General features: G+C 40.0%; 1 protein-coding gene across 1 annotated transcript in view; it reads left to right on the top strand.

Moving 5' to 3' along the window:
* Positions 1-26,258, top strand: part of SPON1 (spondin 1) — a 297,955-nt gene that overhangs the window by 122,001 nt on the left and 149,696 nt on the right. Inside the window, exon 5 of the mRNA XM_050759412.1 lies at positions 2,157-2,279. Coding sequence (XP_050615369.1) covers positions 2,157-2,279 — 123 coding nt within the window. The remainder of the gene's footprint in view (positions 1-2,156; positions 2,280-26,258) is intronic.

Below are 26,258 nucleotides of genomic sequence, written 5' to 3'. Positions count from 1 at the left end.
GAATTACAGGCATGAGCTACTGTGCCCAACCCTGCATACACATACTTTAATACCATGTCACAAACAATTAAAGGAAAGAGACAAAAAAAAAAAAGGCAAAATAAAGGGAAACACAGAAAAAAGAGGAAAATGTCAACAGAAAGGGGATAATGAGAAAAGGAAGAAAAAGAGAAGAAGAACAAAGAATTCGGGAAGAGAGTTGCAAAGGATTTAGAGTAGAAATGGAGAGAGAGGGCAGCTCTGGAGATGCTCTATAGCCTGAAATTACCCATGGTTGGCAGGCCCTGCTGTGGTTAGAAGAGGAGTAAGTGGACGATTCTTATCACTGCCCTTTGAAAGCCTGATTCATTTTCAGTAGGCTTTTCCTCAGTAGGAAAACAGTATATCTGTTTTTATTTTCAAACTTAAAAATTTATTTTTCAAATGGAAGCTTAAAAATGTATTTTTCAAATGGAAGCTTATTTTCCTTTGAAAATCCAAAAGGTTTATTATGCATCCCTTTGAACCCTCAGAAATATCTTTAAGCTAACCACCTATATCTGAAAACCCTTTTGATAAGGCAAAGCTACCAGTTGGCCTTCTTTTGGTTTTTGTAGAGACTATTGCTGCCTCATTTAATAGCCCCTAGTAGTTACAATTGAAACCTCAGCATGTATCTCTGATTTAGAAATCCTAGAGCTATGTAGGGAGGCTTTTTTTTTTTTTTTTTTTTAAGTGCATCTTTCTTCATTTGGAAAAAGCAACACAGAAACAATAAAAAGGTTTTCTCCCTTTGCTATCTATGCGGACCTATCCAGATGAGGTCTTTCCTGGAGTAATGTAGTGCAGAGATCAAGGGCATGAGCTCTGGACCCAAAAAGACCTGGCCTCCAGTTCTGCCTGCCGTGTTCACTAACCCTGTGACCTTGAACAGGTTACCTAATCGGCCTCAATTTACTCTTCTGTAAAATGGGGATAGAAAAAGTACTTACCTCCTAGCATTGTTAGGATTAAATGAGACAATATATGGAAAGAAAACAGCACGTAAAAGGACTCAGTATTTTGTAGTTATTGTTATGATGTCTCATCCTTTCATATCCACCCTAGAACCTAAAATTCACTTCTATCCATCATGGATTTTATATATTTAAACCAAATCAACCCAGTAAATTCCAAAAGGAAGTCTTATAAAATGCTCTTCCTAACACTCACAATGATTTTAACATTCTTTGTCACTACTCTTTGTATAATATTTAAGAATAAATGTCCAACTGCAAAGAAAAAAACCCATTTATGTTAATACTACTAGAGGAAGTGAAAAAAAGCAACTGAAGCAAGTTACATCTGTAGTCATTGTTTTCATCTTGCAGGAAGCAGAACAGACTAAAAGCAACAATGTGCAGCTAGAGATGTGGGTTTGACAATCGGAAATACTGAATTTATTCATGTAATCTCTCTTTCCCCACTTATCAGCTATTCACAGCTAAAAATGAGGGCCGAGAGGGAATCTTAAGTTTTTCCTGGCTGCTTCTATACCCAGAAGTACAGTAAACCTGAGCTTATGAACACATTTCCACCTCCCACCCCTCCCAGTGAAGTCTCTGAAAGCGTGATAAGAAGTGACGTGATTATATATGCATGCCTTCCCCCCCCCTCCACACCCCTTCAGTAGTTCTTTATATCTCTCCATTTATTTTCACCGCTCTGCTTCAAAGTCACTCCTTCTGGTCCTGTCATTTTGGTCCCAGAGAATATTTCCTAAAGAAAGCACACATGTGTATTCCTCCTAAAATTTGTTAGAGAAATCCTGTTGTGAGAGGGGTGGGGAAGGAGAACAGGATCCGGAAAGGATGATTGAGTAAATTTTACCCCTGACTTTTCAACATAGCCCCCATCTTAAATATTCTCGAATAACCTGTGGGTTATTGTTCCCACAGATCTTCTTAAGTTATTAGGGAAAAAGCACTGATTTTTTTTTTTTTTCAAAATATTACCATACTTAAAGGCATACAAAATCCTTTATTGCCCAAGTACTGATCTGGCTCTAAGTCTTATTAACTAATGAAAACTGCATCTTCTTTTCCTAAGGGTTAAGGATAAAATGAGATCACGATAGCACCACCTTATGTACAACCCACATTTGCTTTCTAACTTGGTGACTCTTCTGACTGTTTCAGATTCCACATTTGATGGGGTGACTGACAAACCCATCTTAGACTGCTGTGCCTGCGGAACTGCCAAGTACAGACTCACATTTTATGGGAATTGGTCTGAGAAGACACACCCAAAGGATTACCCTCGTGAGTAGAGTGGCTACTCTGTGGTTTGAGGAAAAGCACATGGTCAAAGTTCTGTCTGGTTGTGGGGCACGCTAGCTACAGCATGTCAGATCTGCTCCCTAGTGTCAGCTGGTTCATGAAATGCACATTCCAAGTACGTATATTCATCAAGACAGGCAGACATTATACGGGTATGCTTTCAGCTTCTTTGCATAGTGTTGTCCTTTTTTTTTTTTTTTTTTTTTGAGACGGAGTCTCACTCTGTTGCCAAGGGTGGAGTACAACGGCACAGTCTCGGCTCACTGCAACATCTGCCTCCCAGGTTCAAGTGATTCTTGTGCCTCAGCCTCCTGAGTAGCTGGGATTACAGATATGCACCACTGCGCCCAGCTAATTTTTGTATTTTTAGTAGAGATGGGGTTTCGCCATGTTGGCCAGGCTGGTCTTGAACACCTGACCTCAGGTGATCCACCCACCTTGGCCTCCCAAAATGCTGGAATTACAGGCATGAGCCACCGTGCCCAGCCCCAGCATTGTGCTTTCTTATCTGTGATTTTTAAAAATATTCCTGAAGTCATGCTGCTTATCTTCAGGTCAGGCATTTGGTAACCTCAATGACCCTGCCATGACCCTGTCCATGAATTCCATGACAGACCTGCTGGAAATACCTGGCAAAAGGAACCTGCTCTTGACTCTACAGGTCAAGGTCAACAAATACTCTACTATCATAGCTGTTGGTAATTAGTCAGCATGCCCTTTTTCTACTGACTTCAGATGCCACCTTGAAATCCCTTCATGAGGGGCCAGGCACGGTGGCTCAAGCTTGTACTCCCAGTGCTTTGGAAGGCTGATGTGGGAGGATCCTTTGAGGCTAGGAATTAGAGACCTGCCTAAGCAACACAGCAACATTTTAAAATTAACTGGGCATGGTGGCACATGCCTGTAGTCCTGTAGTCTTGCCTGTAGTCCTAGCTACTCAGGAGGCTAAGACAGGAGGATCTTAAGCCCAGGAGTTCAAGGCTGCAGTGAGCCATGATCACGCCAGTACACTCCAGCCTGGGCAGCAGAGTGAGACTCTGACTCAAAAAATAAAAATAAATAAAAATAAATCCTTTCATAACATTGTTATCAAGATAGCCAAAACAAAGCCATGAGAATTGTCAGGAGACCCAAAGCTGACTATTTTTTAAGTCGATCCTACTAATTCCACTTTATCACATAACTGTCTCAACAAATACCTAACATGTACCAGGCACTGTGCTCAGCTCTAGAGTTATCATATGGAACAACAAAAAAAAAAGATGCACCCCATATTCTCAAGCCACTCAACGGCTAGTGGAGAGATAGACACTAACCAAATAGTCATGCAGAAAGATGTGAAGACTAAGAAAAGTGGACTTACTGTGAACCAAGCATTTCGAAATATGTTCTAGTGTTTAATCCTCAAAGTAATGTGTTTTTGTGGATATGTTTACTGGGGAGCAGAGAGATGTCATTATTTGCCCACATTGAGATGTAAGTAATGGATCCAAATCCAAAGGGGTTTGTCAGGCTCCTAGGCCTGCCTTTTGTTTGGGTTGCATGTTGCCCATTCTCTCTGTGGGTGGCAGGATGTCCGTGTGTGGCACTGAGCCTGTTTTTTCTGCTCATTGTCTGTTTTGTTCTTGTGCATTTTGCTTTGGAGTTGCCACAGTTCAGGAAGAACAGTAGGAATGGGAGAGAAAGATTAAAAAGAGGGATTTGGCTCAGGTCCCAAAGGAAAGGGGGAGAAAAAGGCACATGATTGGGACTTAAGACTCAGACCAGATCAGAACCTCCATGATCCCCACACAGCCCACCCAGAGGGGACTCCGACATTTGTTGGCAAATCAAGAGCTCTATTGTTTAATGTTACCCACATGCAATCAAGGCTTGGGATCTTAGAAGCCTCTTTCTAGTTCATTCTTCTGACTCTGAGATTCAGCCTGATCTGCATCAGCTGTGTGGGAGACCAGTGCGAAGAAACTTGGTCTGCCTGGGGGAAAGAAAACACTTGGAACGAGCGTGATGGAAAAAATTTCCTCCAGCCTCTCTTATCCACTAACCAGAGGAAATAAAATGTTAGGGGCCCATTACTCATCTTTTGTGATCCTAAGAAGTTTCTTGACCTTTTCTATTCTGCCACTGTCATTTCCCAGAATTTAGGGAGGAGGTGAAAAAAAAATTGTTTTTGGGTCTTTGGGCCAAATCAAGTACAAATCTATACAGAATTTCTGTGGAGTTGAGAGTTTCTTAGTAATTATAGGAGACGTGTGTTCCAGATCTTCTAGGACTGTCCCATTTCTGGCATTATGTCTGATAGAAATTGTCTATCAGATTGTGTCCTAATTTTTGGTTGGGAAAATTTGGTCACTTGTACAGAATAACACTTAACATATCATACTGCAATTATTTTTTTAAAACTATTTCTTTCCCACTAAACTGAGAAGTCCTCCAGGACAAAAGTGATGCTGTGCTTATCTTTGATTCTTAGTGCCTGTTGCCTTCCCAAGCACTATGTACTGATTGTTGAACTCAGAGTGGCATTCATTATGACCTGGAAGGCAGATATCTAGCCTTCACCTAGTCATGATGGGCAGTACTGAGGAGAGTGTGAGCCAAACCTTCCATGGAGGAAAAGGAGTGAACACTCAGGGAGACTGGAGCCATTTAAAAGGGCATGGGGGAGGATCTAATCAGGACCTTGAAAATTTAAGGCTCTCAAAAGTTATTTCTATCAGACTTAAGTAATAGATGAATTTCCTTTTGCCACTGCAAAGATGATGCTGTCTTGATAACCAATCTCTATCATCATGCCCAGAGAAGCTTCCCACAACAGTGCAAATTGACAGTTGCCAAGCCCCCCGTCCTTTATTAGTCATCCAAAACGCTGCTTTCTCTACAGCGATCTTAGGACAGTAGTTCTCAAGCTTTTAAATCTCAGGACCCCTTTTACATGCTTCAAAAATCTTTGAGGATCCCAACATAAGTGGTTTATATGGGTTATAGCCATCAATCTTCCATATATCAAAAATTAAAACTGAGAAATTTAAAAATATTATTTATTTTTAAAATAAACCTAGTAAATTAAAAATAATAAACTCATTACAGGTTAATATAAAGAACATATTTTGTGAAAATACCTATATTGTTCAAAACAAAAGAAATGTGACAAGAGGATCAATGTTTTAAGTTTTTGGAACTGTCGTTTCTTCTGGCTTAATAGAAGACACCTGGATTCCCATTTGCCTTTGTTTCTGCATTCAACTTAGATTCAAAGTAGATTCACATAGATTTTTAAAAATCTGTTTTTTGGTTGAAGTATGTGAAGAAAATTCTGTCTCATATCACTATGTAATTGGAAAGGGGAAGAGTATTTTAATAACCTTTTCCGATAATTATAGATAATCTTTGATCCTACACCAGAACTCTGCAAATTGTTGTTTTTTAAAAGGTTAATTACAATGTGGAATATGAAACTATATCAGTGAACTTATACTCCTACAGTAAAAGTCATTGCTTTACCTTCTACTTTAAATGGATCTTTTACAAATGCATGGTTTTGTAACATCTTATGTTGATCATTTGGAAAATATTGGTTTACTGAGTTATGCAGATTGTCCAAGTGTTGACACAGTTCATTAAACAATGTGAAAAGCCATATCCATTAATATCACTACCAACCTCATCAGAAAAGTATTTAATATCAGAAAGCTATCAAGTTCATAATAATGAATACAGGTTTTCTAAAATTCTGGGTTTTGCTTGAAAGCTCAAATTTTATCACTGGCAACAAATACTGTCAGTTGTTTTCCTTGAAGTGACAGGCTCACTTTATTTTTTAGAAAATGTGGGCCAGATTCCCAAGTCTGAATAACCATAATTTGTCTGTCATTTGTCCTTTCAAGTGAAAATGATGTTTTATGAACGTAAAAAGTGGCTAGTCCAGCTTGCACCTCAAAGAGTCGCATAAGTGCTTTTATTCAAGACAATCACAGTACTTCAGTATATCGCAGAAGTGCTTCTGCATAGTTCCCAATTAGTCACACAGAATAATAAAAAGGTGTATACTCAAAGGCAGAGATCTAATGAAATTAATCATTTTTATTGTTTTTTCAAGGACTTTCTTTTTTTTTTAAACTTTAAGTTCTGGGATATGTGTACAGAATGTGCAGGTTTTTTACATAGGTATACATGTGCCATGGTGGTTTTGCTGCACCTATCAACCCATCATCTAGATTTTAAGTCCCGTGTGCATTAGGTATTTGTCCTAATGCTCTCCCTCCCCTTGCCCCACACCTCCAGACAGGCCCTGGTGTGTGATGTTCCCCTCCCTGTGTCCATGTGTTCTCATTGTTCAACTCCCACTTACAAGTGAGAACATGCTGTTTGGTTTTCTGTTCCTGGGTTACTTTGCTCAGGATGATGATTTCCAACTTCATCCATATCCCTGCAAAGAACATGAACTCATTCTTTTTTATGGCTGCATAGTATTCCATGGTGTATGTGTGCCACATTTTCTTTATCCAGTCTATCATTGACGGGCATTTGGGTTGGTTCCAAGTCTTAGCTGTTGTAAACAGTGCTGCAATAAACATACGTGTGCATGTGTATTTATAGTAGGATGATTTTTAATCCTTTGGGTATATACCCAGTAATGGGATCGCTAGGTCAAATGGTATTTCTGATTCCAGACCCTTGAGGATTGCCACATTGTGTTCCACAATGGTTGAACTAATTTACACTCCTACCAACAGTGTAAAAGCATTCCTATTTCTCCATATCCTCTCCAGCGTCTGTTGTTTCCTCACTTTTTAATGATCGCCATTCTAACTGGCGTGAGATGGTATCTCATTGTGGTTTTGATTTGCATTTCCCTAATGACCAGTGATGATGAACTTTTTCATATGTTTGTTGGCCGCATAAATGTCCTCTTTTGAGAAATGTCTGTTCATATCCTTTGCCCACTTTTTGATGGGGTTGTTTATTTTTATCTTGTAAATTTGTTTAAGTTCCTTGTAGATTCTGGATATTAGTCATTTGTCAGATGGATAGATTGCAAAAAATTTTCTCCCATTCTGTAGGTTGCCTATTCACTCTGACGCTAGTTTCTTTTGCTGTGCTGAAGCTCTTTAGTTTAGTAAGATCCCATTTGTCAATTTTGGCTTTTGTTGCCATTGCTTTTGGTGTTTTAGTCATGAAGTTTTGCCCATGCCTATGTTCTGAATGATATTGCCTAGATTTTCTTCTAGAGTTTTTATGCTTTTAGGTTTTACATTTAAGTCTTTAATCTATCTTGAGTTAATTTTTGTATAAGATATAAGGAAGGGGTCCAGTTTCTGTTTTATGCATGTGGCTAGGCAGTTTTCCCAGCACCGTTTATTAAACAGAGAATCCTTTCCCCATTGCTTTTGTCAGGTTTGTCAAAGATTAGAGGGTTGTAGATGTGTGGTGTTATTTCTGAGGTCTCTGTTCTGTTCCATTGGTCTATATATCTGTTTTGGTACCAGTACCATGCTGCTTCGGTTACTGTAGCCTTGTAGTATAGTTTGAAGTCAGGTAGCATGATGCCTCCAGCTTTGTTCTTTTTGCTTAGGATTGTCTTGCCTATACGGGTTCTTTTTTAGTTCCATATGAAATTTAAAGTAGTTTTTTCTAGTTCTGTGAAGAAACTCAGTGGTAGCTTGATGGGAATAACATTGAATCTATAAATTACTTTGGGCAGTATGGCCATTTTCACAATATTAATTCTTCCTATCCATGAGCATGGAATCTTTTTCCATTTGTTTGTGTCCTCTCTTGTTTCCTTGAGCAGTGGTTTGTAGTTTTCCTTGAAGAGGTCCTTCATGTCCCTTGTAAGTTGTATTCCTAGGTATTTTATTCTCTTTGTAGCAATTGTGAATGGGAGTTCACTCATGATTTGGCTCTCTCCTTGCCTATTATTGGTGTATAGGAATGTTTGTGATTTTTGCACACTGATTTTGTATCCTGAGACTTTGCTGAAGTTGCTTATCAGCTTGAGATTTTGGGCTGAGATGATGGGGTTTTCTGAATATACAATCATGTCATCTGCAAACAGAGACGATTTGACCTCCTCTCTTCCTATTTGAATACCCTTTATTTCTTTCTCTTGCCTGACTGCCCTGGCCAGAACTTCCAGTACTATGTTAAATAGGAGTGGTGAGAGAGGGCATCCTTGTCTTGTGCTGGTTTTCAAGGGAAATGCTTCCAGCTTTTGCCCATTCAATATGATACTGGTTATGGGTTTGTCTTAAATAGCTCTTACTATTTTGAGATATGTTCTATCAATACCTAGTTTATTGAGAGTTTTTAGCATGAAGGGCCGTTGAATTTTACCAAAGGCTTTTTCTGCATCCTTGTCAGGGTCTGCTGCACTCTTCAGAGCCTGCGGGCCGGAATGTTTAAATCCGCTGAAGGTGGGCCCACAGCCGCCGCTTCCCCAGGTGATCTGTCTCCAGAGAGGGGAGTTTTATCTACAAGCCCCTGACTGGGCCTGCCGCCTTTCTTTCAGAGATGCCCTGCCCTGTGAGGAGGAGTTTAGAGAGGCAGTCTGGCCACAGTTGTTTCGCCATGCTGTGTTGAGTTCCGCCCAGTCTGAACTTCCCAGCCTCCTTAGCACGGTCAGGGGAAAACTGACTACTCAAGCCTCAGTAATAGTGGATGCCCCTCCCCGCACCAACCTCAATCATCCTGGGTCAACTTCAGACTGCTGTGCTGGCAGTAAGAATTTCCAGCCAGCGGTTCTTAGACTGCTGGGTTCCATGGGAGTGGGACCCGCTGGGCAGGACCACTTGGTTCACTGGCTTCAGCCCCATTTCCAGGGGAGTGAATGGTTCTGTCTTGCTGGAGTTCCAGGTGCCACTGGGGTATGGGAAAAAAAAAAACAAAAACAAAACCTGCAGCTAGCTTGGCGTCTGCCCAAAAGCCGCCCAGTTTTGTAATTGAAACCCAGGACCCTGGTGGTGTAGGCACACGAGGGAATCCCTTGGTCTGCGGATTGCAATAACTATGGGAAATGTGTAGTATCTGGGCCGGATAGCACAGTCCTTCACGGCTTCCCTTTGCTGGGGGAGGGAGGCCCCCAGCTGCTTGCACTTCCTGGGCCAGGCTATACCCCACCTTGTTTCTGCTCATCCTCTGTGGGCTGCGTCCACTGCCTAACCAGTCCCAATGAGATGAACAGGGTACTTCAGTTGGAAATGCAGAAATCACCCACCTTCTGCGTTGGTCTCACTGTGAGCTGCAGACCAGAGCTGTTTCTATTCGGCCATCTTGCCAATACCCTCCAAGGACATTCTTAAGTGAAACGGACCCCTTTTGTTTTTTACTGTTGGTATGTGGCAGTGAAAAATACATCAGCTACTAATATGGTTTGGGGCCATTGCCTTGATCCATGCTCAGTGCCAGAGTTAATGTCAATACATTACAAAGGGAAGTAATGTCTTAGCATTATTATAAAAATAGTTTTCACCTTCTAGACCCCCTGAAAGGGTCTCGGGGTTCCCAGGGGTCTGTGATCCATGCTTTGAGAACCTCTGCAATAGGTAAGATAGCAGCCTAAGGTGTCTGACTTTCAGTAGTCTTTGGGTAACTTGCCCTTCGGAATTTATGTTAGACACTCTAGGAGGGATAGGGCAACACTCAGTCTCTGCAGGTGGGCCACATCTGCAGAGGCTCTTCTTAACCATTATACAAAATGGTTTGTTCCAAGTGCTGTTTCTGGGCTTCCCTCCATCAGAGCACAGAGTTCTCTCTAGGAGGGGCTAGATGTGGTTAGATAAGAAGGGAGGCAAGGGATTCACCTAAATGACCTCTGGCATTCCCTATCTATTGTAATGCCGTAGATCTCTGCTTGTCATCTGGAAATAGTGAAATCCTTTTAAAACACTTCTAATCTAGTAGTTCTAGAAATCCATTTTAACTTATAATGTAAGTTTTACCTCCTAATTTTATAAGTGAAAAATTCCTGAAGCACAAAGAAGTTACCGACTCAGATGACATAGCCAGAGAGTGTCCAAAACAAAATCAAAGCTTAGGTCTCCTGATTCCTTTATGCCTTCCTCTCTAGGCTATCAGGAGGCAATCAATCTTCTGTCCTCTGCAGGAAAATTAGTATCTTATACACAAAGCATCTTTTAATAAGGCCCTGCTTTACTAACATGAACTCAACTGGTACCAAATTTGGTGCCATACTGAACAGCTTTGCCCCACTCTACAAAAACCTGTGTTGCAGAGATCCTAACTTAGAAGTCAGAAAGAGAAGGTCTGGCTGGATTCACTGAGCCTGAGTGGAGTTCATGGACCCTAAAGTGTCAGAAGAACTGCCAGCTCCTGCAATGTCTGTTCTAGGCACTGTGAGTCTGTAGCTCCCAACTATAGCTCAGAAGCAGTTGCTTCACAGAAACAAGATGACTGGGCAGTGTTACCACATAAGGGTGTCCTGGAGGCTGGAGACATGCCCAGTCTTTGCCAAGGGATTGGGAGTTACCTAAAAGATGCTGAGTCTCTTTACTCTGTAGCTCTGAATACAGCTCTTGGGTTTTTGACAAGTGCTCCTATCCCATAGAGACCCTTTCATCACCCTTGACAATGTAAGCTGCATAGCTTCCCCCATTTTTGTTATGACATCGGTTTTAATGCTGCTTAACAGATATGCATTGATGAAAAGAACATTTTTTCCAGAAGCCAATTACGTTTTTCATTTGCCAATACATTGCCTAAAATATAAATACAGCAATTGGAAAATATACTCTATATAATCAAAGTTCATTTTACAATGTAATTCAGCCATCTTTTCTATTGGGTCACTGGATTTAGGAAATTATTATTAAGTCTAATCACATGAAAAACCACCACTCTAACACTTAGCAACTACTTTTGTTTCTTCATATATTCGTCTGTATACAGAGTATCTATATCACATTTGAACCCACTGTGTTCTACTTTTTGCATTTGATTTTGTCTTCATACTCATATCAGCTTCTTCTAGGCAACTTATCTATTGTTTTATTGATCATTTAAGTAATGTCAGGTCTTTTGCTAACGTAGAAAGCACTGCAATAAAATACTTTGAACTTAGGCCGGGCATGGTGGTCACGCCTATAATCCCAGCACTTTGGGAGGCCAAGGCAGGTGGATCACTTGAGGTCAGGAGTTTGAGACCAGCCTAGCCAACATGGTGAAACCCCATCTCTACTAAAAATACAAAAGCTCACCAGGCATGCTGGTGTGTGCCTGTAATTCCAACTACTCAGGAGGCTGAGGCACGACAATCGCTTGAACCCGGAAGGCAGAGGTTGCAGTGAGCCAAGATTGTACCACTGCACTCTAGCCTGAGTGACAGAGTGAGACTCTGTGTCAAAAAAAAAAAAAAAAAAAACCCACCACAACACTTTGTACTTAAAGTCTTCCTCAATCCTTCTCCTTTCTTTGAAATTATTTCCTTAAATAATTTCCCAAGATTAAAACTGCTGGATCAAAGAATATGGATTTTTCTTGTGGCCCTTGCGACGTCTTGCCAGATTCTTCTCCAAAACATTTGTAACAATTCAGTTTATTACCAATAATGAATAAATGTGTCTGTTTCTCCTAGCCTCCTCAGCATTCAATTAAAATTTTCATTAAAATTTTATTTATTATTTATTCAAAATTAATCTTATTTTAAATCGGCATTGGTTTAATTACCAACACACTTGAATCTTTTTTCATGTTTATTGTCCTTTGCCTTTAAAACCACTAGGGTGTTGGCATGAATCAAGTCTGATTTTGCTCCTTGTCTCCCCAGGGAGTCAGTCATTGTCTGGCACATTGAAAGTTCTGAATAAATAGTGTGGAATGAATGGATGAATGAATGAGAAGCAGTGACAAAATGAGTAAGGAAGAGAGTGGAGGGAGATGAGCAATGAGAAGCTGCTGAAGAGGTTAGGCCAGAAGAAAGATAAGGCCATATGTGGATGCTGGGTGGACAGCAGCTTGGATGGGGCCAGTGATGTGTGGGAGGATGGTCTAGGAGGACACCGCAGTCGGTTAGCAGGCAATGGTGTGGCTCGGACTGCGGCAGTGAAAGTGGTAATGGAGAAAATTGGTGTATTTGACATCTCTTTTAACAGTACATTCTGTCACGGACTGGATGCGGAGGAGTAAGAGAGAGAAGCATCATAGCTGACAAGCTAGGTTTCTGGCTTGGAAATGGAGGTGCTCTTTCTTTTGAAAATATTCCTCAATGGCCGGGCGCGATGGCTCAAGCCTGTAATCCCAGCACTTTGGGAGGCCGAGACGGGCGGATCACGAGGTCAGGAGATCGAGACCATCCTGGCTAACACGGTGAAACCCCGTCTCTACTAAAAATACAAAAAACTAGCCGGGCGCGGTGGCGGGCGCCTGTAGTCCCAGCTACTCGGGAGGCTGAGGCAGGAGAATGGCGTAAACCCGGGAGGCGGAGCTTGCAGTGAGCTGAGATCCGGCCACTGCACTCCAGCCTGGGTGACAGAGCAAGACTCCGTCTCAAAAAAAAAAAAAAAAAAAAAAAAAAAAAAAAAGAAAATATTCCTCAATATTATTATCTTTCTCTTTTTACAAATGTCTTTGAAATCATTTCATCAAGCTCTGGAAAGGAGCCTGTCAGAATTTTAAGTGGGATTGCACTAAATCTCAAAATTACCTTGAGAGGAATTGTTAACTTCATAATGTTGAGCTTGTCTAGTTTTTTCCCATTGATGAATAAAACCAAACCATGCCTTGAACGGTGATACCATATGGACCATAGCCCTTCTTTCTCAATCTAACTGCAGAAACAAAATTAAACATTATATTACAGTTCTCCAGAGAAACAGACCAGTAGGAGATAGATAAATGAGAGATTAGATAGACAGATAGATAGATAGATAATTTTTTTTATGAGGAATTGGTTCACATGATTATGGGGGCTGAGAAGTTCCACAATCTGCCATCTGCAAACCAGAGACCCAGGAGAGCCAGCGGTGTGGTTCTAGTTGAAGTCCAAAGCCTGAGAACAAAGGGAGCCAATGGTGTAAATCCCAGTCCCAGGGCAGGAGAAGGCCAATGTTCCTGGTCAAGCAGGCAGGCAGGATGTAAAGAAATGGATTTCTTCTTCCTCTGCATATTGTTCTGTTTGGCCCTTGATTGATTGGATGAGGTCCACACACATTGGGGAGGGAAGTCTCCTTTGTTGAGTTACCTGATTCAAATGTGAATCACATCTGGAAATCCTCACAGATGCACCCAGAAATAAATTGGGCACCCAATGGTGCAGTTGACACATAAAATGAACCACCACAAGCATACAATGAACAATAATCCCACTGCTTCCTTCTTCCATCACTGTGAAATCCCTCCCAAAACTGAGAAGTCTGCCCATCAAAGCCTCCCAGCTGTGCCACTGCCAGTGCTATGATGGGACAGGAGACACTGCTGCTGCTACCAGGCTGAGTCACAAATACAGAATTTCACCAGGAAATAGAATTTGGCACCCAACACATGTGTTGTCATACACAGTTTCAATGAAAGAAAGGGCAAAAGAGAAAAGATTAAGTATCTTCTGTACCCTTTTTCTCTTGCCTTCCTTCTGCCTCTCTGGAAAGGAAGTCTTAGGACAACCATTCACCCGTGTATGGGTTGCGAGTGGAGAAGGAAAGTCCATGATCACATTTTCCAGTTAAACAGGGAAGGCTGAACACATAAATCTCTGTTGTTTCCCCAAATCCCACAAAGATAACACTATATGAATAAAGCAGATTCAGTCCCAGAGGATTTCTCTTACTTTTTCCAGTAGTTTTAGGTAATTTGCACAGGAGTGTTTTTTAGGGATTTCATTCTAACCCCCAGATCCACACTTTTCTCCTCTCCATCCTGCTTTGGGAGGGTGACCTCGAGGGAGCTCATCAAGTAGCTCTCTCACCCTGTGCATTCCAGCTGAATTTGGTCAGTGGGAAGCCAAGGACAGAGAAGAGTGAGGTCAGGGTCTCTACCTACCCACCCACTGCTCCCTGTCAGTGGATGCTGCAGATGGGCAGTCCTCTTCCAGCAGCTACAGCTTCTGCCCAGCCATCCTGTCTTCCAGCTTCAGCTCTCCCTCCTGGTTCCTGAAACTGCTTCTCCTCAGGTTTAGGGGTAGTCACAACTCCCTGGGAGCTTCACCTTTCCTTATTGTACTCCCTTGACTCTGCCAGGCCCTTATAAACTGTCCCTTCATCAGACTCACTTCTCTTGCCCCACTTGAGTATGCCCTCTGTTCCCTGTGGGACCAAGACTGGTATTGCCACTCTTTCAGAAATTGATTCTTAGACTCTGTACATGTACTATTTTGATAAAATAAAAAGAAAAGCTAGCAAATACGGTAAAGTCAGCTATTGCTATAGGATTTTATGTTGCTATAGGATTTTATAAAGGATTGTACATCCCCACTATACTGAGGCTGCCTTTGATCCACTCAGAATTGCCTTCCTCTCCCCCACCCCACTCAAATGCTGCTTCCTTCCATTGCTCACCTAGGACCTAAAAACACCCAAATGAGAATGTCTTTTCTCTGGGTCTGTGGCTAAACTCAGATGCCAATCTAGTTTCTATTCCCATATCTTCTAACTCCTTCTCACTTTGCCAACACTAGGCTGTCATCTAACCCAAAACATATTCGAAGGAGCAATATTATAAAGTAGATTATTAGATAAGGGGTTTCTGGAATTTTGGCTAAGAGGACACCCTTTAATAATAGTGCATTTTCACAGATCATGTTTCCTGGTTTAAAAATATATTTACTTTCCATAAAAACTGAGACTTGAACAAATTTTAATTTTTTTTTTTTTTTTTTTTTTTTTTTTTGAGACGGAGTCTCGCTCTGTCGCCCAGGCTGGAGTGCAGTGGCGCGATCTCGGCTCACTGCAAGCTCCGCCTCCCGGGTTCACGCCATTCTCCTGCCTCAGCCTCCTGAGTAGCTGGGACTACAGGCGCCCACAACCGCGCCCGGCTAATTTTTTGTATTTTTTTTTTAGTAGAGACGGGGTTTCACCGTGGTCTCGATCTCCTGACCTTGTGATCCGCCCGCCTCGGCCTCCCAAAGTGCTGGGATTACAGGCGTGAGCCACCGCGCCCGGCCTAAATTTTAATTTTTTCTAAATGATGTTTGTTTTCCTAAGAAGGCTTTGCAGTTTCATTCTTATGTATGCTTCATCAACTTAATTTCTAGGATTATTTTATGTTTTGGTTATTATGAATGAGATTTCCAGTTTTCATTACGCTTTCTACCAGGTTATAATTAGTGTACAAAAATGCTCTCATTATTCCCATTTATTGTACCTGTATGCTTTTTTCTAATAGTTTTACCTAATATTCCTTGGGCTACATAAGTAATCAATAGCTATTTGCCTAGCTGGGCACGGTGGTGCATGTCTGTAGTCCCAACTACTTGGAAGGCTGAGGCAGGAGAATGGCTTGAACCCATCCTTGAACCCATGGTTAAGGCCAATGAGCCATGATTATACCACTGCCACTGCACTCTAGCCCAGGCAACAGAGTGAGACCTCATTTCTAAGAAGATAAATAAGCAAAATAAAAAAAATAATTTGCCTGTAAAATACAACATGTTTTTCTCTCTCTTTTTTTTTTTTTCTGATTAGTCTTCCATGATTTCTGTGGTCCCCCTCTTGTTCACTGACAATGTACAGTGTTGACTCTTGGATCCAGGATGTTTAAGGATGTTAAATATAGATGTACACCTTTAATTTTTTTAATGGATATTGGATTTTTCTAATGCCATTTCAGCACTTATTGACATGAACAAATAATTGTTACTATTCAATCTCTTTTTGTGGAGTATTATAATTCCTAGTTTTCAATTTGCTAGACTATTCTTCCATTCTCTGATAAGCCTAATTTAATCGTGGTTTATTTTTCTTCCTTTAGTATGCATGCATAATTATAAACTATTCACAAAGCATTATATTTTTGTATACATTTTCTCAATAATTCTCACCTTAGTCTCATAGGATGAATATTATCCTCCTGATTTATGGAAGAGAAATTTGGGTCTCAGAGAGGCTAGAGTTGGCCCAATTCATAGAGCAAATCTGTGGTCGAGCTGGTGTGTGATACGAGAGGCAGAGACAGAGAGGAGTGGGAAGAGAGAGACAGAAAAGGAGGGGAAGACAGACAGAGGGAGAGAGAGAGAGGGAACCAGAGAATGATGCACTGGCTGTGCCACAGGTTTCCGCTATGAGATGCATCTGGCTTTGAATCTGGGTGCATCTGACCCTAGAGTCCTTTCTACCATGCCTCTCCTTTAAAGTGGTAATCCATTAGTATTGTCATTAAATTCTTCAGATCTACATGTAAGAGTGACAGTGGTACACAATTTCTGATTTTTAAATCAACTCTTTATCTGACTGCAGTCTCAAGACCATGCTAGCTTTGAGGAGGAAATTGGTTAGTTCCTACCTACCAGTTTCTATTCGTAATTGAGACTTTAAAAGAATTATCCACACACACTGAATACTTTCCCCTATCCTCATCCCCAAGTTATCATCCAATTTCTTCATCAGTTATTGGTGTATTCAGGCTCTTTCTTTTATTTTTTTATTTTTATTTTTTATTATACTTTAAGTTCTAGGGTACATGTGCATAACGTGCAGGTTTGTTACATATGTATACAAGTGCCATGTTGGTGTGCACCCATTAACTCATCATTTACATTATGTATATCTCCTAATGCTATCCCTCCCCACTCCCCCCACCCCAAAACAGGCCCCAGTATGTGATGTTCCCCACCCTGTGTCCAAGTGTTCTCATTGTTCAATTCCCACCTATGAGTGAGAACATGCAGTGTTTGGCTTTTTGTCCTTGTGACAGTTTTCTGAGAATGATGGTTTCCAGCTTCATCCATGTCCCTACAAAGGACATGAACTCATCCTTTTTTATGGCTGCATAGTATTCCATGGTGTGTATGTGCCACATGTTCTTAATCCAGTCTGTCATTGATGGACATTTGGGTTGGTTCCAAGTCCTTGCTATTGTGAATAGTGCTGCAATAAACATATGTGTGTATGTGTCTTTATAGCAGCATGATTTAGAATCCTTTGGGTATATACCCAGTAATGGGATGGCTGGGTCAAACTGTATTTCTAGTTCTAGATACTTGAGGAATCACCACACTGTCTTCCACAATGGTTGAACTAGTTTACAGTCCCACCAACAGTGTAAAAGTGTTCCTATTTCTCCACATCCTCTCCAGCACCTGTTGTTTCCTGACTTTTTAATGATTGCCATTCTAACTGGTGTGAGATAGTATTTCATTGTGGTTTTGATTTGCATTTCTCTGATGGTGAGTGATGATGGTCATTTTTTCATGTGTCTGTTGGCTGCATAAATGTCTTCTTTTGAGAAGTGTCTGTTCATATCCTTCACCCACTTTTTGATGGGGTTGTTTTTTTCTTGTAAGTTTGTTTGAGTTCTTTGTAGATTCTGGATATTAGCCCTTTGTCAGACGGGTAGATTGTAAAAATTTTCTCCCGTTCTGTAGGTTGCCTGTTCACTCTGATGGTAGTTTCTTTTGCTGTGCAGAAACTCTTCATTTAATTAGATCCCGTTTGTCAATTTTGGCTTTTGTTGCCATTGCTTTTGGTGTTTTAGACATGAAGTCCTTGCCCATGCCTATGTCCTTAATGGTATTGCCTAGGTTTTCTTCTAGGGGTTTTATGGTTTTATGTCTGACATTTCAGTCTCTAATCCATCTTGAATTAATTTTTGTGTAAGGTATAGGGAAGGGATTCAGTTTCATCTTTCTACATATGACTAGCCAGTTTTCCCAGCACCATTTATTAAATAAGGAATCCTTTCCCCATTTCTTGTTTTTGTCAGGTTTGTCGAAGATCAGATGGTTATAGATGTGTGGTATTATTTCTGAGGGCTCTGTTCTGTTCCATTGGTCTATATCTCTGTTTTGGTACCAGTACCATGCTGTTTTGGTTACTGTAGCCTTGTAGTATAGTTTGAAGTCGGGTAGCGTGATGCCTCCAACTTTGTTCTTTTGGCTTAGGATTGTCTTGTCAATGTGGGCTCTTTTTTGTTTCCATATGAACTTTAAAGTAGTTTTTTCCAATTCTGTGAAGAAAGTCATTGGTAGCTTGATGGGGATGGCATTGAATCTATAAATTACCTTGGGCAGTATGGCCATTTTCACAATATTGATTCTTCCTATGCATGAGCATGGAATGTTCTTCCATTTGTTTGTGTCCTCTTTTATTTCCTTGAGCAGTGGTTTGTAGTTCTCCTTGAAAAGGTCCTTCACATCCCTTGTAAGTTGGATTTCTAGGTATTTTATTCTCTTTGAAGCAATTGTGAATGGGTGTTCACTCATGATTTGACTCTGTCTGTTATTAGTGTATAAGAATGCTTGTGATTTTTGCACATTAATTTTGTATCCTGAGACTTTGCTGAAGTTGCTTATCAGCTTAAGGAGATTTTGGGCTGAAATGATAGGGTTTTCTAAATATACAATCATGTCATCTGCAAACAGGGACAATTTGACTACCTCTTTTCCTAATTGAATACCCTTTATTTCTTTCTCCTGCATGATTGCCCTGGCCAGAACTTCCAACAGTATGTTGAATAGGAGTGGTGAGAGAGGGCATTCCTGTCTTGTGCCAGTTTTCAAAGGGAATGCTTCCAGTTTTTGCCCATTCATATTGGCTGTGGGTTTGTCATAAATAGCTCTTATTATTTTGAGATATGTCCCATCAATACCGAATTTATTGAGAGTTTTTAGCCTGAAGGGCTGTTGAATTTTGTCAAAAGCCTTTTCTGCATCTATTGAGATAATCATGTGGTTTTTGTCTTTGTTTTGTTTATAGGCTGGATTACATATATTGATTTGCATATGTTGAACCAGCCTTGCATCCCAGGGATGAAGCCCACTTGATCATGGTGGATAAGCTTTTTGATGTGCTGCTGGATTCGGTTTGCCAATATTTTATTGAGGACTTTTGCATCGATGTTCATCAGGGATATTGGTCTCAAATTCTCTTTTTTTGTTGTGTTTCTGCCAGTCTTTGGTATCAGGATGATGCTGGCCTCATAAAATGAGTTAGGGAGGATTCCCTCTTTTTCTATTGATTGGAATAGTTTCAGAAGGAATGGTACCAGCTCCTCCTTGTACCTCTGGTAGAATGTGGCTGTGAATCCATCAGGTCCTGGACTTCTTTTGGTTGGTAGGCGATTAATTATTGCCTCAATTTCAGAGCCTGTTATTGGTCTATTCAGGGATTCAACTTCTTCCTGGTTTAGTCTTGGGAGGGTGTATGTGTCCAGGAATTTATCCATTTCTTCTAAGTTTTCTAGTTTATTTGCGTAGAGGTGTTTATAGTATTCTCTGACAGTAGTTTGTATTTCTGTGGGATCGGTGGTGATATCCCCTTTATCATTTTTTATTGCATCTATTTGATTCTTCTCTCTTTTCTTCTTTGTTAGTTTTGCTAGTGGTCTATCAATTTTGTTGATCTTTTCAAAAAACCAGCTCCTGGATTCATTGATTTTTTGAAGTGTTTTATGTGTCTCTGTCTTCTTCAGTTCTGCTCTGATCTTAGTTATTTCTTGCCTTCTGCTAGCTTTTGCATGTGTTTGCTCCTGCTTCTCTAGTTCTTTTAATTGTAATGTTAGGGTGTCGATTTTAGATCTTTCCTGCTTTCTCTTATGGGAATTTAGTGCTATAAATTTCCCTCTACACACTGCTTTAAATGTGTCCCAGAGATTCTGATATTTTGTGTCTTTGTTCTCATTAGTTTCAAGGAACATCTTTATTTCTGCCTTCATTTCATTAAGTACCCAGTAGTCATTCAGGAGCAGGTTGTTCAGTTTCCATGTAGTTGAGCGGTTTTGAGTGAGTTTCTTAATCCTGAGTTCTAGTTTGATTGCACTGTGGTCTGAGAGACAGTTTGTTATAACTTCAGTTCTTTTACATTTGCTGAGGAGTGCTTTACTTCCAACTATGTGCTCAATCTTGGAATAAATGTGATGTGGTGCTAAGAAGAATGTATATTCTGTTGATTTGGGGTGGAGAGTTCTGTAGATGTCTATTAGGTCCATTCGCTTGGTGCAGAGCTGATTTCAATTCCTGGATATCCTTGTTAACTTTCTGTCTTGTTGATTTGTCTAATGTTGACAGTGGAGTGTTAAAGTCTCCCACTAATATTGTGTGGGAGTCTAAGTCTCTTTGTAGGTGTCTAAGGACTTGCTTTATGAATCTAGATGCTGCTGTATTGGGTGCATATATATTTAGGATAAGTAGCTCTTCCTGATGAATTGATCCCTTTACCATTATGTAATGGCCTTTTTTGTCTCTTTTGATCTTTGTTGGTTTAAAGTATGTTTTATCAGAGACTAGGATCTCAACCCCTGCCTTTTTTGTTTTCCATTTGCTTAGTAGATCTTCCTCCATCCCTTTATTTTGAGCCTATGTGTGTCTCTGCATGAGATGAGTCTCCTGAATACAGCACTCTGATGGGTTTTGACTCTTTATCCAATTTGCCGGTATGTGTCTTTTAATTGGATCATTTAGCCCATGTACACTTAGGGTTAATATGTTATGTGTGAATTTGATCCTGTCATTATGATGTTAGCTGGTTATTTTGCTCGTTGGTTGATGCAGTTTCTTCCTAGCATTGATGGTCTTTACAATTTGGCACGTTTTTGCAGTGGCTGATACCGGTTGTTCCTTTCCATGTTTAGTGCTTCCTTCAGGATCTCTTGTAGGGCAGGCCTTGTGGTGACAAAGCTGGATGGAGAATGACTTTGACTAGTTGAGAGAAGAAGGCTTCATACGATCAGAATTCTCCGAGCTAAAGGAGGAAGTTCAAACCCATCACAAAGAAACTCAAAACCTTGAAAAAAGATTAGATGAATGGCTAACTAGAATAACCAGTGTACAGAAGTCCTTAAATGACCTGATGGAGTTGAAAACCATGGCACAAGAACTATGTGACGAATGCACAAGCTTCAGTAGCCGATTCAATCAACTAGAAGAAAGGGTATCAGTGATTGAAGATCAAGTGAATGAAATGAAGTGAGAAGAGAAGTTTAGAGAAAAAAGAGCAAAAAGAAACGAACTAAGCCTCCAAGAAATATGAGACTATGTGAAAATACCAAATCTACCTTTGATTGGTATACCTGAAAGTGACGAAGAGAATAGACCCAAGTTGGAAAACACTCTGCAGGATATTATCCAGGAGAACTTCCCCAACCTAGCAAGGCAGGCCAACTTTCAAATTCAGGAAATACAGAGAATGCCACGAAGATACTCCTCGAGAAGAGCAACTCCAAGACACATAATTGTCAGATTCACCAAAGTTGAAATGAAGGAAAAAATGTTAAGGGCAGCCAGAGAGAAAGGTCAAGTTACCCACAAAGGGAAGCCCATCAGACTAACAGCAGATCTCTCTGCAGAAACTCTACAAGCCGGAGGAGAGTGGGGGCCAATATTCAACATTCTTAAAGAAAAGAATTTTCAACCCAGAATTTCATATCCAGCCCAACTAAGTTTCATAAGTGAAGGAGAAATAAAATCCTTTACAGACAAGCAAATGCTGAGAGCTTTTGTCAGGCTCTTTCTTTTATGTCAGTTTTCGAATTTTACTTTTTCCTTAAAAAATTATCCATTTTATTTAGAATTTCATAGTTCCTAGCATACAACTATAGAGTGCAGTAAGATCATTCTCTATTTCCTGGCTAAATTTACCCACGTTAGCTTTATCTAATAAGCTTTGTAGCTTATTAGATAATGCTACTGTTATCCTATTGGTAATTTACATACATCCACTTTTTTATATATTGTTCTCTTCTCCTATTTCTTTTGGGTTGCCCTTTTGTTACTTTGGTGAATTTTTATATTGATTACTTAGTATGCTAATTTTCCCATTTTGCTTTATGGTTTTATTATTAATAAATGCACTTACGGCTGTGAATTTTCTTAGTTTAGCTCTGAGCCCTTCCCAGGGTATTTAATTTGTAGTTCTCATTTTCATTGTTTTCTTAATACAGTGCTTTTGTGCACTTTGTCTTCTTGATGTACTTGTTAATTAGCAGAGTATTTCAAAATTTCTAAGTAGTCAGAGAGTTTTGATTTATATCTTTGTTCCTAATTTTGTTTATTTTGTTTTGGTTAGTGTGTTAGTCCATTTTTGTGTCACTATAAAGAAATACCTGTGAATGGGTAATTTATAAAGAAAAGAGGTTTAATTGGCTGCAGGCTGTACAAGCAGGACTCCAGCATCTGTTTCTGGTGAGGGCCTCAGGAGGCTACAATCAGGGCTGAGGGCCAAGCAGAAGCAATTGATGTCATACAGTGAGAGAGGGAGTGAGGGACAGAGGGAAAAGGTGCCACACTCTTCCAAACAACCAGATCTCCTGTGAACTACCAGAGTGAGAATTCACTCATCACCAAGGGAAGAGAGCTAAGCCACTCATGAGGGTTCTCCCTGCTTGATCCAGTCACCTCCCACCAGTCCCCGCCTCCAACACTGGAGGTTACATTTCAATATGAGATTTGGAGGGGACAAACGTCCAAACCATATCAGTAAAATAGTATGTTATATATAATTTCTGCTTTTTTGTACTTACTTAGTTGTTGTTGGTTTTTTTTAATAACCTAGCTTATGTTGACTTTCAAAAGCCTGTTTTCTTATTCTTCGTTGGGTGCCAAGCTATGTGTTACCTAGTGACACACAAGTATCATTAGTCCATGAAAGGCCGCTCTGGGCCCTGTTGTTTGTTTGATTCCATTTACCCCATGTTTATTGTGATTGCTGTCCTACTATAATTTTTCTACCCTGTTATTTTACATTTTCTGATTGTACTTTCTCGTTGTTTCTTTTTTTAAAAACACCTTCTTTTCTTTCCATTCCCTAAGTTATTTTCTTCTGCTGGATTAAAAGTGATTTGATCCATTTTTTGTTGTTCTTATGGTGGTTGCCTTTAATGTAAGACACATACTTATGTTTATCTCTGTTGAATTCATAAACAAAACAAGTACTTGAGCATACTTTATGATTCCTTTGGTCTCTACTATCACTGTACCCAAATACACACTGTATGTTGGTTATTTTCTAGAATTTTATTTCTGGATTGTGTGGATAATTTCTTTTTTGTTTTTCTTTAGTCTTTGCTTTTTTACACAACCATAAACATTACTAAAGTGTTGTTCACCCATTGCTCTTTAGTGTTTTTCTTATTTCACTACTTTCTACAAGAGTATTTTTATAATACACTTTTGCAAGGCAAACCCCCTAAGGCCTTATATGCCTGAGAATTTATTATGCTCTCACATTTAAATGACTGATGGCTGATATAAGACCTGAGTTCAGAAACACTTTCTTTTCCATTGTCCGTTGTGTGCTTCTATCCAGCTGCTTAGAAGTCCAATCTCAGTCTGAATCTGATTGCTTCCTAGGTGATCTACTCTCTCTCTCTGCTTTGCTTTTCCTTTCTTTTCTTTTTTTTTTTTTTTTTTTAGCTGTCTCTTTGATGTTCTTAATTTTCACTGTTAATGCGACTTGATGTAGTGTTTTTCTTTTTAAAACCTGGTTTTCAGCTGGGCGCAGTGGCTCACACCTGTAATCCCCGTGCTTTGGGAGGCTGAGGCGGGTGGATCACCTGAGGTCGGGAGTTTGGGACCAGCCTGACCAACATGGTGAAACCCCATCTCTACTAAAATACAAAACTTAGCCAGGAGTGGTGGTGTATGTCTGTAATCCCAGCTACTCAGGAGGCTGAGGCAGGAGAATTGCTTGAACCTGGGAGGCAGAGGTTGCAATGAGCGGAGATCATGCCGTTGCACTCCAACCTGCTTGACAGAGCAAGACTCCATCTCAAAAAATAATAATAATTTAAAAATAGAAATAAATTAATAAAACCTAGTTTTCTACTCTATGGATCCTTTAAATATGAGGCCTTTCCTCTTCCTCTAATTCTGGGAGATTTATTTTTTGTCAAATATTTCCCCTCCTCCTTTTTTCTCTTTCTGAGCCTCTAGTGACTCAGATGTTGTCACTTCTTCTCATTTCCTTCATATCATCTGGGTTTTATTTTATGTGTTTTTTCCCTTCCTACCTCACTGCTGCCTTTAAAACAGCTTAGAACATCTAAAAATTGTAAAAAACAAACTCAAAAACACTAAAAAGATATATTAATTAAAGACAAGAAAAAGCAAGTAAGAAGTTCCTCAATTTTATCCCTAGGCCGCTCATTTCTTTCTTTAGTGCTAACCATCCTGCTTTTACCCCAACTACTGTGTTGTTTATTTCAACTGTTGTGGGGGTTTTATTATAAACCTTTATGTTGAAATAGCTTCAAAGTTATATAAAAGTTGCAAGAATGGCACACAAAACTTCTGATTACCTGTCACCAGATTCCACAATTGTTAACATTTTACATTTCCTTTATCATTCTCTCACCATATAGATACCCATTATTTTTTGTGAATTTCTTATAAGTAGCAGACATCATGCCTGACCTTTTACCCCTAAATACTTCAGTGTGTATTTCCTGAATGTTTTTGTAATATTTTGTAAGAGAACAAGGATGCTCTTACAAAATTACAATGCACTTATCATTAACATTGATAAAATACTATAATCTACATATCTTGTTCAAATTATACTCATTATACCTCTAATGTTCTCTAAAGCAATACTGTTTCATATCACTATAATGTAAACCACAAATATGAGCCACCTGTGTAATTTGAAGTGTTCTAATAGCCTCATTAAAAAAATTAAACAGAAGCAAGTGCAATTAATTTTAATGTTCTATTTTATTTAAGTCAGTATATCCAAAGTAGTATCATTTTAACATGCAATTAATATAAAAATTTATTATTGAGACATTTTGCATTCTCCTTTTCATAATATGATCCATTGTATTTTTCACTTACAGCACATCTCAATTCAGACTAGCCACATTTCAATCACACAGTAGCTACATGTAGCTGGTGGCAACCATATCATACAGCAGAGTTTTGTAGCAAATCAAAAATAAAAATTCTGGTTCAAGATCCAGTCTAAGATTATATACTGCATTTACTTGTCAGGTCTCTTCAGTCTTGTTCAATCTGGAATGGTTCTTAGTCCTTCTTGACTTTCATGACACTGATGCCTTTGAAGAGTACCAGAGAGTTACTGTGTAGACTCTCCTTCAGTCTGGGGCTGTCTGATGCTTCCTCATGATTAGATTCAGGTTGTGCATCTTTGGCAGGGATACCACAGCCATTACGGATATTTGTATAACACCTAATTTACATTTTGTTCTTTTTCTCTATTTCTTGTTCTTGCTTCATATTGCTAACATCCTCCCTATCTTTGAGGATATGTATTGTGCTTCTGTTAAAGTTTTGGTCCATCTGTTGCAATAAGCTGCTTCATGTTCAGCTTGCATTCTCTTTCGCTAGTTGTACTCCTTGGGATCTAGTTACTGTGGCAGGTGGCCTTCTGTTTCTGTGGTGATATAAATGTTATGCCTGGAAGTGTATGATGGGGAAAGGCCAAATCCTAGGTGGTGCCCCTTCTGGTGTGTATAAGGAAAAGGAAGGAGACGAGGCCCAGGCATCATGTCGCTGCTATCAACTCTTCTATTTGCATTCTTCTACTGGGTAATAAGATTCATCCTGACACTCTTAGAACAAAGCAGGAATAGGAGGAAGTGATCTCCTTAGGTTGTAATCCCCAGCCCTGCAAGTTTGGAAACACAAGGGATGAAGAAGTGTATACCCAGTGAAGGCTGGGCTTCATTTATCCCCTTCTCTCCTGAGAGGGCTTTATGCTGCTGCCCTGAGATTACTCTGGCTGGGAATGGGAATAGGAATAGAACTGACCTAGTCCTGCAGACATCTGGGTTGCAGGACAGGCAAGGACCCTCCCTTGGTGACATAAAGGAGGGGAAATAAAAGAGAACTCCAACAGTCCTCAC

Source organism: Macaca thibetana, chromosome 14 (genome assembly GCF_024542745.1).
Source record: "Macaca thibetana thibetana isolate TM-01 chromosome 14, ASM2454274v1, whole genome shotgun sequence".
Taxonomy (NCBI): Eukaryota; Metazoa; Chordata; class Mammalia; order Primates; family Cercopithecidae; genus Macaca; species Macaca thibetana.
This window is presented reverse-complemented; position numbering and strand designations above follow the sequence as displayed.